At 41.8% G+C, this 12,634-nt stretch overlaps 1 protein-coding gene across 1 annotated transcript; it reads left to right on the top strand.

Moving 5' to 3' along the window:
- The first annotated feature begins 477 nt into the window (after positions 1–477).
- CHMP1B (charged multivesicular body protein 1B) lies at positions 478–10,794 on the top strand. The gene is made up of 8 exons (XM_035324914.1): positions 478–620; positions 2,489–2,586; positions 3,258–3,404; positions 4,047–4,115; positions 4,522–4,629; positions 5,597–5,640; positions 6,407–6,479; positions 7,363–10,794. The coding sequence occupies exons 1-8, from the start codon at positions 614–616 to the stop codon at positions 7,405–7,407; spliced, it is 591 nt and encodes a 196-aa protein (XP_035180805.1). The 5' UTR covers positions 478–613; the 3' UTR covers positions 7,408–10,794.
- Positions 10,795–12,634: the final 1,840 nt, after the last annotated feature.

Raw genomic sequence — 12,634 nt, 5'->3', positions numbered from 1 at the left:
GCCTTAGTGCGCGGGTTCTGATGCTCCTAGGACACTAAATGCCACACAAATGTATGTGTAAGCTGTTGAAACTAATTCAATAAGCTTCCTGGTCTCAGATCCAGGGCAGCTGCCACCAGACACGCCTTGCCGTTTTCCCTTAGCCTGTCTCCTTGTGTTCAGCACGACCAATTTCAGTCCCTACAGCTGCTCCAGGAGCAGCCCCCGGGTGCCGCACAGCACAGCTCGGTGCTCTGAGCTTTTTTTAAGCGGACAGAGAGGGCCCAGACAGCAGCTGGAGGAAATCCCAAGCGCTCCGACCGCCGGCCAGCAGGGCCCGGCAGCCCCGCTGCCACCCGAGCTTCACCCAGCCCTCACCGGGACCGGGACCGGGACCGGGGCCAATGGGGCCCCACGGGGCCCTCTAAAAGCGGCCGGGCGGAGGCAGGCCGGGCCCAGGAGGCCGGGCCCAGGAGGCCGGCTGAGGCCTGCAGCCATGCGCGGTCCCGCCCCGGCGCGGCTGCGCGGAGGGGAGCGGGGCCCGGAGCCACCACCACAGCGCCGGCCGAGGGGAAGGGGACGAGAGCGGCCACAGCCAGCCTGCCCTGCCCTGCGCCGGGCCGCCGAGTCCGGCATGGAGAGTATCCGAGAGGAGGCCGCGGCCCGGGGGCTGCGCGGAAACGGGAGGGAAGGAGGGGAAGGAAGGGGCGGGTGGCCGGGCCCGGGCTCGGGCTGCCGGGAGGAGCGGGGTCGGGGCGGCGGCGGTGCGGGGCTGCCCCCGCTGCCGGCCGGGCGCAGGGAGATGGGAACCTGGGCTGTCCTCCTGCGTGAAGCTGTGTTGGTACACAAAAACCATAAAAGTTGACGGAGGTGTGTGTAGTTGAAGGGTGCTGCTGGCTCTTGGCCCTGCTGGGTGTTGTGGTAGGGGCTGGGAGGATGGGGCGCTGGAGAGGGTGGCCGTGAGTCAGGGCTGGCCGTGGAGGTGGCAGCTCCTCTGGGACCGTGGGGCAGTGAGGGGATGAGGGGACGCTTTTCCAAAGCAGCCGGGCACCAGGATCCCAGGAAGTCAACGTTAAATGCCCACAGAAGTAACCAAGGAAGTTGTTCCAGAGTAAGCCGCTCTGAACGCGCCTTCCCCGTGCGATGGGTGTAAGCGGGTGAGCTCACGCTGTGCCTGGTTGCGCTGGTCTCTGACCTGGCGTGTGCGTGAGCGAACACCCCAAAGGTATTTTCCTGTTTGGGAAGTTACCTAGGCAGTGACTCAGTGCTATATACACGTATTGCTGCGGAAAGCAGTGGTGGCCTAGGTTTGAAAACAAAAATATAAATAGAAGCAGAGATTTTAGTTTTACTGGTGCAGTTACCCTGGTAGGGACATTAGATGTATAGGCACACCTGTCACTTTTTTGTAACCTACTTGTGATTATTGGGCAAGGTAACAAGCATATCAACAGACTTCATAACCTCTTCAAGTTGCTGTCAGCTCTGAGATGTGTGACCGCACTGGAGGAAAAAATGGCTCTAGAATAATTTATATATTAAAAATACTAAAGAAACATAATGATTAGTTTTGTACTTCCAATTAACTGTTACTCATCTTAGTATTTGCTGCATCGTTCTCTGGGGGCGTCAAAAGATGGCATGACAAAAATATATCTATAAGCCTTTATGGTGCTTCTTTTGTTTGAGAAAGCTCCCAAACATCAGTCTTTCATCAACAGTACTTTAAAAACGTGTTATTTCCTTGTAAAAAAAGTACACTTTATTGTCCCATGCTAACAGTTTAATGTGAATCATTTAAATCTCTGTGAAAGCCAATTCTGCTGTCTTAAAGCTTTCATCTTAAGCAGAAGTTGCAAATTAAGAAAGTTTCTCTTGCAGACTGAAGCATTCTTCCCCAAACTGTCAGGTGACAGCCGTCAGGGATCGCAGAAGTGCTCACATGACCCGAGGATGCAAGACTGCATGAGCAATTCCAACCCGAGATGGTGTTGTGGCTGGGAAGGACAGCCCTGCCTCCTGCCTTGCACCTGGGTGTGGTCAGCCAAGCCAGTTTGCTCTTACCCTGTAAATTCTTCTGTTGTGCTGGGGCGGATCCAGGCAGGCCAGTGAACTGCACTTCCATTTGCTGTGCTCTTCTGTTCCACTGAGAGCCAACGAGTCTGGGTGTGTGAGCGAAAGCTGGCAGAGTAAGGCTTTCAGTTTCGCTTGGAGGATGTTTTGTTTCATGTATCTGTCAGAATTAGGTTTGCTGTGCAATGGAGCCAGTTGGAATCTGAACTTGTTTCTTATGGCCCATGATTTTAAAGCCCGTATGATGTGTCCGTATAATTTTAAAACAGCTTGATAGGTCTCCCTATCGTGTGAATTTCAAAGGCTTAAATTACATTCTCCAGGTTTTACTATCATTAACAGTGTAATGGTGGGTCGATAGCACTTTGAACAGGAGAGCAAAAATACTACAGCATAAGGATTGATCCCGTTCTTGGACCCTTAACTTACGCTGCAGAACATCTGTTTAATTTGAAGTTTGCTGCAAAGGAGCTCAACAGAAACTCAAAAAAATGCGACAAAGAAGAAAAGGCTGAGAAAGCAAAAATTAAGAAGGTAAGCACTGACTCTGAAACATGCTCTTTAGGTCTTTCCTTCACATATTGTAGCTGAAAAACTTTGTGTGTTGTTTACATTTTTTTGGTATGCATGCTGATAATACTGATGAATGCTTGTGATTTAAATTATACAGCTATGGATCTTCCCATACTAATACGTGTAAGGATTCATTTATTAAGAAATTGTGGCATTTCCTTACTAAGAAAATTGTCTTAAATGTATTACCCTAGAGACTTATTCTCAACATTAAAAATATATAATCTTTTTTCAGCTTGTATGAAAAGGGTTTATGAAGAGGTTCTTGAAACTAGTTTGTAAGTCCTTAAAGTAGTAAAGAGAGACCTTAAATTCATTTGACTATATTTTTGTCATGAAGTACAGCCATGCCAGCTGTATCTGTATTTGGGTCTTAAGACTGAAAAAGTTCTAGGGAAGAGAAACTTTCTGTAGTTCTGTAAAACCTCCTTCTAACACCTTAGTGGGAAAGTCAGAGGGTTCACGTTTTGAAAAAGTTTGAGAACTATCGGGGGGTATTTTCTCTTTTTTTGAAAAAGAAAAAAGGTATTGTGACGAATCAATGCTTATTTCAAAAATGAAATAGGATATTTAGAAGTTGTATTTACAAAGACCGAGGAAATCTAAAATGCCTCTTTCTCCTTTTTAAACAGGCAATCCAGAAGGGGAACATGGAAGTTGCACGAATACATGCAGAAAATGCAATCCGACAGAAGAATCAAGCAATTAATTTCTTGCGCATGAGTGCCAGAGTAGATGCTGTAGCAGCAAGAGTTCAGACTGCAGTGACGATGGGCAAAGTAAGTCCTTTTAACAAGTCACTTGAAAGAATGAAACTTCTGATCCTCTTACAAGTGACTTGATTCTGTCTATAACGAGTTGAAAAGTTTGAGCTTTTCAGATGTAGCCATTAGTAAATCAGGTATTGGAATTCCCCTGGCAGTTGCTCTTTAGAAATAGGTTGCTATCCTCCCTGTTTTTAGCTTGTAACTCCTTTTGCTTGTTGTTACTTGTGTTCCTGAGGAGATTCTGTTCCCCTTGCAAATACATACAATCCTTCATGTGTAGAACTAGTGATTCCTGAAATATTTTTAGCTCAGGTAGTCTTTTAACATACCATTCTGTACTGCTCTGCAGCCAGAGAGAGTGTTCTGCCATATGATTTGTGTACCAATTATATCCCTTATCATTTGACGGGTTTGGGGACCCTCAAAAATTAACGCCATGTAGATCTCGATTTTTTAGTGAGTTTCTGTTCAGAATGCATATTTCAAGCAAATGAGTGAATTTATAGAACTTCACATGGTGGGAGCCTTAAAGTGGTATGTGAGATGGCAGTAACATGTCCTGCCATTTGATACTGTAGAAACTGGACAGAAATAAGAGAACTCAGTGAGAAACTATTTTTTTCTGTGTAATACATTTCTTTTGCCTCATTTCAGGTAACAAAGTCAATGGCGGGGGTAGTTAAGTCTATGGATGCCACTTTGAAGAGCATGAACTTGGAAAAGGTAAATAGAAACTCTTCATGGAGATGCGTGTCAAAAGCGGAAAGGGAAACGTACACAAGTTTTTAAAAGGGGGAATTTCAAATTAAAGAGAGAAGGTTTTGCAGTGGGGGTGGTGGATCTGGGTGCAGGTTGCCCATGACAGGGTAGTTGTCAAGCCCTGGTAAGAGGAGATAGTTGGAACTTGACTGGTCAGGGCCCTTACCAGCCTAGAACTGCAGGGCTGGTCAGCTTCAAAGTCTTCTGTGTGTGAGGGGTGGGAAGAGCTGGGGGGGAGGTGAAGTGGCACAAATTGATCTCCAAAAGCTGCTTGCAGACTTACAGTGTGCTTCTAGTTTTAACAGTTGAGATGTATTTCTTTTCTGTTAATCTGCAGATTGTGATTTAGTTCATGATTTGTTTTTTTTAGATATCTGCACTAATGGATAAATTTGAGCATCAATTTGAAACACTGGATGTTCAGACACAGCAGATGGAAGACACAATGAGCAACACTACTACGCTAACAACGCCACAAGTAAGAAAAATATATATATTTTTAAAAGTGATCTTAAAAATTTCAATTGTCTAAACTGTCTGCTTCTGCTCATTCTGCCTGTTTTGAGGCAGTAGGAACTGGAGCATTTCACTTAGTGTTTATGAAGAAACAAGTTCAAGTTACAGTCCCAAGTGTGGATGATCACACTTATGTATTTTACTCAATTTCACTTTTATCAGGATTTATTTCATATTATATATTGAAATTTCTAGCTCCGCCATTGAACAAACAGCATTTCAATATGTTCTTAGTAAACTTCTTAGCCAGAAGATGCTTTAGCATTATGTAAGAAAAGTAAAATATACTGCAAGAAAATCAAGTTTTAATTCATTGGTACTAACAAAATGACGTTAGTCACCACCAAATTAGTAGTATGTGTAATGAAAATGTTGATAGTTTATATGTTTACTAAAATTCTTAAACAATGCTTAAGATAGTTAATAACAGGATAGTTAGCACCTGTCCTCTTGTGCTGTTCCACAAGATGCAAAGTGTGCTATTTCATCAGAAATTTTGTCAGAACTTTTTTGGCGATAATGCTTTTTAAATGAAAAAGTAAATAAACCTAAATCCAAATCCAGTAAACCAAATGTATTGAAGATAGGCTTTATTCCATGATGTGCAAAGCAGTGTTTAGTAATTCATAATCAGCACTTGACCGTATTCAGTTATGTTTAATTTTTTTACAGATAAGATTAATTATTTGGAAATGGTTATTTTTTTTTTTCAGAAGCTAGAGTTCAGTGGGCTTTTAAGAGGTTTAGCTCTGCTGCTCCTTTTGAGTTCATGCAGGGCCCTCTGGTGGTGAAGCACAAATACGTTCTGTAAAGGACATTTCCTTTAAATCAGTTTTGTTAAAAATAATTTGTTCTCTCAAGATTGAACAGAAGAACTTGTTATAAACTACAGTGTTAGGACTGAATCAGTTTTGTTTTCCATTCTCTAGAACCAAGTGGATATGCTTCTACAGGAAATGGCAGATGAAGCAGGGTAGGTAAAATGTTTGAATGACTTTCTTGCGTAGGTCTGTTGGTTCCACCAGCCCTTCCACGTAAACATGAAGATCAGATACCAGTGCTTTAAATGTGTCTGTCTCAAAAGCAGACAAGGATCACTATTTTCCTTTCACCTCTGGGCATCACCAATTTATTGCTTAGTTGCCAATATTTCATTCTTTTTTCGCTCACAGCTACTGTGAATGCTGATAATGCATTGATGATTGGGCAAAAGCCTAAAATCAAATTATGTCACTTGTCAGGATTGTGTTGTTTGCTTGGATTGCTTTAGCATTAGCAATCCTTGCATTGTTTCTCCACAGTTTTTCCCCTTTTTCCCCCCTGTTACCACATTAAAACTTCTGTAGTTCCGTTCTCACTTGTTACAGAAATATTTCAGAGTTTTGCTTTCTTTCTTGGTGACACTTAAGTTGGAAGTGCCGCTCTGCTGTTTTAAGGACTCATTCTTAGTAAAAGCCTCCTAGGCTTTCTACCTTTACATCACTCACACGTATATTGTCTGATGTACCTTTGTTAAACTGAAGTCCTGATTGATGGTTCTTATATATGTCCGCTCAGTCCTGATTGATGGTTCTTATATATGACTTGTGTTCTTTGGGATGAAGCTAGTTTCCTGGTCAAGCTGCCTAATGAGCAGAATGGTGGTGTTTGTGGGATACTAGTGACCTCACTATCCCAGTATTGCTCAGCTTGGTGATTATTGTACTTACTCCTTTGTTTTATTTTCCCATTAACTATAGTCTTGATCTGAACATGGAACTACCTCAAGGACAGACAGGTTCTGTTGGTACAAGCGTTGCCTCAGCAGAACAGGTAAGTTAGTTTCAATAGAAATCAATGTTTTCTAGAGAAGTGTGGGATGAGAATTAATGCTTCACTCACAGAATCACAGAATTTTCTAGGTTGGAAGAGAGCTCAAGATCATCAAGTCCAACCTCTGACCTAACGCTAACAGTCCCCACTAAACCATATCCCTAAGCTCTACATCTAAACGTCTTTTAAAGACCTCCAGGGATGGTGACTCCACCACTTCCCTGGGCAGCCCTTTCCAATGTCTAACAACCCTTTTGGTAAAGAAGTTCTTGTCAAAAAGAAGTTCAGTCAAAACAAGCTTGCTAAATTGTAATTAGATGTTAACAGTCCAAAAGCAATATTGTGTAGTTAAAGCAGTCATACAAGCAAAACAATGTTAACAATATGCTTGTCAATTTAGTGTATCCGGTAAGTTCAGATGTTTTTGGATGGTTATTTCAGAATTCCAAAAAGCTGACTCCATTAACATATGCAAGGCAGGGAGCCTCCTGTTGACTGATATGTCAGGGAAGCTGCAAATATTCCCAATTATTTTTAGGTTCAGTTCCACCTTGCATGTGATGCCCCAGAAAAGTTAGGCATATGACTTAGTCAAGGCTGCATCCAAGAATACAGTTCTGTAAAAGCTGACTTAAACTTGCAAAGATTGCACATAAAAATTTATCTGTATGTGCTGTGTTCTGAAACTCCGTTCTCTGCTGGAGATCAGGGTGCTATACTGATCTCTGGTCTAATCTGGTATAGCTGCTCTTAAGCAAACCTTGTTCAGATGATATGAAATAATCTCTTGTTATGACTTTACATGAGATAACCATTGCAGAACTTTCCAAAAGTAAATTTTCATATTGCTGATAGTTGATTTCTTTGTCTTACAAATCTGCAGGATGAGCTGTCACAGAGACTGGCCCGCCTTCGTGATCAAGTTTAAGCTAAACAAAGCTGCAGTCTGTACATGCTTTCAAAATGCCCTTTCTGTGACTAACCCTTCACTACAAACGTGGCTTAGGTGTTTAATGTTCGTAATATAGGGCACTGCACTCCAAGCTTGCTCCTCTTTCTAAATACATTGAGTAATCCAAAAGTATCAGCTCTCTAATGTCTTTTTCTGTACATTTTGAAGTTGATATATTTTTTGCAAGCTTTTTTTCACAAAATCAAGTTGATATTCTAAGTCAGCTAGTAATGTTGGCACATTCTAGCTAAAAGAAAAGCAGAGTGTCATTGATATATATTTTAAATTATGAAGTGATTTTTCTTAAATTATGAGAACTGTTTGTGGTTGGAGAACTGATGTATTCAGTTCCGATGATTGTACTAGCCAACTTCCTTACACAGCCAAACTCCTGGAACACAGAGGTGGACAGTGTGGACTTCATGAAAATACGCTTGTTAAAACAAATGATTGGACTTCAGTCTGTGGTGGTTTTAGTACTTTAAAGATACGGTAACTGTTCTGAAACTAATGGTTCAGCTCAAAAGTGAGTTTCCAAAAGCTGTTTTAATATAATTGGGAACTTGTACGGTTTCATCACATTAGTACAGGAGGAATAAAATATATTTTTCAACTCTTTGTCACTTCTGTTGAATGCTTTAGCTTGCTCGTTTAAGGTTGAGTGCTCTGGCTTCTCCTATTTGCTTTCCTCTCAGTATCCTGCGGTGCAGCTGGTAACGCCACTCTCACCTCTGTTTTGACCAACAGAGTATCTTGCTCCTGCTGACAGGGAGCTCTTGCTATCCATTCTTTTTAGGCTCAAACTGAGAAACCTTATATGTAACTGAAGCCTACTTCATTTCTTGTCATGCTGGCTTTTCATCTAGTCACTTTTTAATATGCAAGAAAAAAATCTGGTGATATGGCAGAAGGCTGAAGCATGGAATAAGAAATACAAGAGTGCTTTTCCTCAAGTTCACATCTTCCCAGTCCTCCATGAGTCACGGTCCCAGCTCTGTCTGCTGTAGCCAGGGCACTCACCCAGATCAGCCTTTTCTCCTCTGGTCTGGTGCTGGGGAGAGAGGTGAGAAGTGGAGGGGCGAGATAGGCCAGCTCTGCCTCGAAGGGGCAGGCTGCTGGATGCGCCCATCGGTTATGTTGGATTAGGAACAGCTACTTCATTTGTCAAGGTGTAGTATTGCTGTCTGCAGGTGGAGTAATGTGATTTGTATTATTGCAGTCACGTCTGGAGAGGCTAGTTTGTTTTAGTTACCCCTTCACATTTCTGCACAGGAAGAGAATCTGCTTTCAGGAGCTTCAGACTCTTGCTGCAGTTGTGAAGTCAAGAAATGTTTGTAGGCATTTGTAGCAGAAACCACTTGTGATGTGTTGTGATAAGCAGTGATGTTAAAAATCTGTTCTTGACTCTTTGGGCTCAGTTTGTTTTATATCTGTAGGGGTGAGCAAGGTGCATAGCACCGGACTTAGTTCTTAATTCACTGGTTTTCAGGACCACATGGCTTTTTCAATGTGGGGGAAATACAGGTTAAAAACAACAAAAATAAGATGGAAAATTAAATAAAATTGCACAACATTTCAGATTTTGTCTGTCTTGGACCAGCAGCCTAAATTAAAATGATTTGTTTAAAATGTTTACACTTCTTTTCAATGCAGCATTATTTTAATTGAGTGTTCCTCCTGTAATTCGGGGAAACTGGGAGGTGTTTTAGAAGCCATGTGCTCACAACTGTAGTCTAGGTACAATCCTTTAAAACGATAAGTAAACATCTTAAAAGAGACCATGTAGTAAGCTTTTTTTGCTAGCTACTTTTGAACAGTGTGACAGTAACATAATGGTGTATCTATGCAACCAAGTTACCCACAGTTGTGGAGACTGCTTGTGTGTGCCTTTGCCTTAGAGAACTTTTTTTTTGATATTTGCTTACTGTACATCTTGTGACAGGTCTGGAAAGTTACTATTGTGTCATAATTCCCCATCTGAATTTATTTTGCAGTTGCTTGTTGTTAGAGCTGTACCATAAAGTACTGAGGTTTTCAGTGTCTAATTAGACAACCCCAGCTATCTTCTGGCTTATTTTATGTTTTTTATGTTGAACAATATGCTGCTTTGGGAGTGTTCTTGGCCTTTACTAGAGGGGGTAGACAGCTATTCTCGGGCCTCATGTATTTGATTTTCTGAGTATGTTGCCTTGCCCTGAACCTTGGGGCTTTGAGGAATTTCAGTACAGAAGATGAGACTGATTAACTTGCTGCAAGATGAATATTAAGTAAGCTTCATTATCTTACTGGCTGTATGCAGCCTGTTTCATAGTTTTGATTTCCCAGGGCTCCCAAGCTTGTTAACTCTGGTACCAGAGTAGTTTTCAGGATCTTTTTAGGGATTAGCAAGTAACCCAGCGGCTTGATTGACATAATCAGTGTGACCTCTGCAGGACTAGGATGCAAAGAAGTAGGGCAGGCGTAGCTGACCTGAGGAAAAAAATGTTGGAAACAAAATTTTTGCCCTGCTGCTTTCACTCAGTGTTGCTGTGCGTTTGAATGGTGCTGGGATTTTGTACCACTCACTTCTGCATGTAGACCTTACCTCTCCTGGGGAAGGAGCACCTGTGTATGAGCGCTGGTGTTCACAGAGATTTAACGCTTACATTTTTAATGTATATATCTTTCTCCAGTCTTTTGGAAATGCTTAAAACTGGAAGTTACTCTTAAAGCAATATTTGACTTTTGTATCGTTCTTCCATTCAGGTTCTCCTTGAAACATCTGCTCTTTTCTGAACAACTCTGGCTCCTCACTTTTACATTTCTAGTGTTTCTTGGAAGCTGACTGTTTGTAGAAGCCCATCTCATGTTAAATAACTTGTGCAACTCTTACTTAACTTCATTACCAAGTAATAGTTCAATATTCGTATTTATGAGCAGACAGATCTAAAGTGAAACGTTGCTTGAAATGCTTCAGGATGGTTTTTCTTGACATTTTTTTTTCCTGGTTTACTGAAAAACAGCGGTGTCTTTGCATTGTATTTCCATCTGCTAGTGTAATGGTAGTCTTCATTCTTTTGAATTCAAAAACTGAAAGCCATGAAAAGCTTCAGATGAGAAGAGAAAAAAAATAATTTATCTTTCTCAGTTGTGTTGGGATAAAATCATCACCTTGCCTTTGTGGAGACCCTCAGAGCCAAAAAACAGTGAAATTCTGTCACGTATGGTCAGCAACTATGTACAGAATTAAATTCTGAAGTTGGTGACGTGTATAGAGGAGTAATTTTTGTAGCTCTGACAGCGTTCATCTTGAAAACCGTGTAACTTGTACGGGACAATTTGTAAATGTAACTGCAAACGGTAAATAAAAATTGCACAGCCAAATGATTTCAGGTGTCTTCCTAGGTTGTGTGGCTACCCACTGGCACGTCTCAGTATGTGGGCAGGCAAATGGATGCTGTCAAGATTTAATTTAAATTTTATAATGATATTTGTAAATATTTAGTCTGGAGGCCAAAGCGTTTCCCTTGGAGTCAAGCATCTGAGGGGCTTTTCTGTCCTTAACCTATACAACAAGGGAAAATGGGCAGAAGCTGGTGGTGGTGGAGTTTGTCCGACACGAAGCTAAAAATAAATAAAAATAACTTCTGCTTCTATTTCCCCCTTCCATTGCTGTTCAGTAACCAGCAGAGGGAGCCTCAAGCTTTGCTTTTGCAGAGGTTCTGTGGAAATGATCCTTGGGTCCTTAAAACAAAGGGGGTTTCACAGTCACCACCAACTTGTTTAAGCAACTGTTTGTCTCTGGCACCTCTGTTTCTGGGTAGTGCCCGACCTCGCTAGGAAGCGCCTGTGGCAGGGCTTTCATCCTTGCCTGGCCGCTGCCCTCCTGGTTGCCCAAAATGCATGGAGTCTGGTAGAGCCATCAGCTAATTCGTGTTAACATCCAGCCATCACTGCTAAACACACCAGGGCTTTTCTTTGCTGTCCTCCGGCATTAATTTGGGTCTTGGAGATCCACTCCTAGGAATGCAGTAGCGTCTAATTTTGTTTAAAAGTTGTTTTAAGTTCCTTAATTTTTAGTTCTCTTTTTCGACTGCTGTGTGGTTCCGGTTTGATCCTGTGGTAATTCTATTTTATATAGAAGAAAATGCTGTATGCAGGTGGAAAACAGACCTTCTCTTTAAAAGTGTTGTCTGTGTCACAGTTCCATTGGAGGAAGCATATGCTTCGGTTTCGGGAGGTTTGGGGGCTCTCTCTGTATAGTGCATTGTATTTGTATTTTTTGCTTTCAGTGTTGGCACTTACTCTATTGCAAAGGCCTGGTTTCAAGGGACTGCCGCGTAGTGCTCGGCACTTTCTTTTTTTGTCAAACAATATTTTTTCAATGAAATCACAAGAAGGGTCAGTGGCCTTGCTTGTATCGGAAGCAGCTCTCTTCATTACCATTCGGATAAGGGAAAAGACCGATGTGAACAATCTGCAACTAATTTCGAGTGCCAATTGAGCCTCTTTAACTTGGAAGAAGATGCAGTAAGTGAGTCTTACAGGCTTTCGCTTGACCTTTACTACTCTTTATTAAGAAAGTCATGCTGAATCAGCTGTGATATACAGTTCGAGATAGGAAATCGATGGGCTGGAGGATCCGAGCGCTTTCCAGCTATGTGGAAAGCTTTGCGGTGTCTTCCAGCAGCACGGGGCTTAAAGACAGGCTGCTCTCAGGCTGTTACACTCTGAAATCACCCCTTTGTAAGTAAAAGAACTTAAGCCTCACGTTTTTAAACCAAAATGGTTTACTGTTCAGACAGGCTGTGTGTATTGAGGAGAATGGTCTGAAATAGTTAACTCCAAATGAAGCAATTATTTCACAAATTTCACAAAAGTCAAAGCTAATAAATGTTGCACAGTAACGAACACACGTATCTGAGGAGATAATAATCAGCTTAATTTAATTTCCCTACTGTCTGATTCTTAATACTTCATTATAATCAATTTCTGTCAAAAAGAGCTGTCAGGGATAGGGAAACATTTCAGAACTTCATTTAAAGATATTCAATGTTCTTTTTGTGCTTTTATTTTCCACTTTTCAGATTTGTTCTTTTTTTTCAAAGATCACTCCAAAAAGCTTTAACGTGGTGTTGTAGTTTCTATAGGAGAGATTTCACTTGGAAAAGTCAGGACTTCATTTTTTGTCCCTTGCTGGGAAAGGGGCTAACGCCAGAGCCGT

The sequence above is a fragment of the Oxyura jamaicensis genome, chromosome 4 (assembly GCF_011077185.1).
Source record: "Oxyura jamaicensis isolate SHBP4307 breed ruddy duck chromosome 4, BPBGC_Ojam_1.0, whole genome shotgun sequence".
Classification (NCBI taxonomy): Eukaryota; Metazoa; Chordata; class Aves; order Anseriformes; family Anatidae; genus Oxyura; species Oxyura jamaicensis.
This window is presented reverse-complemented; position numbering and strand designations above follow the sequence as displayed.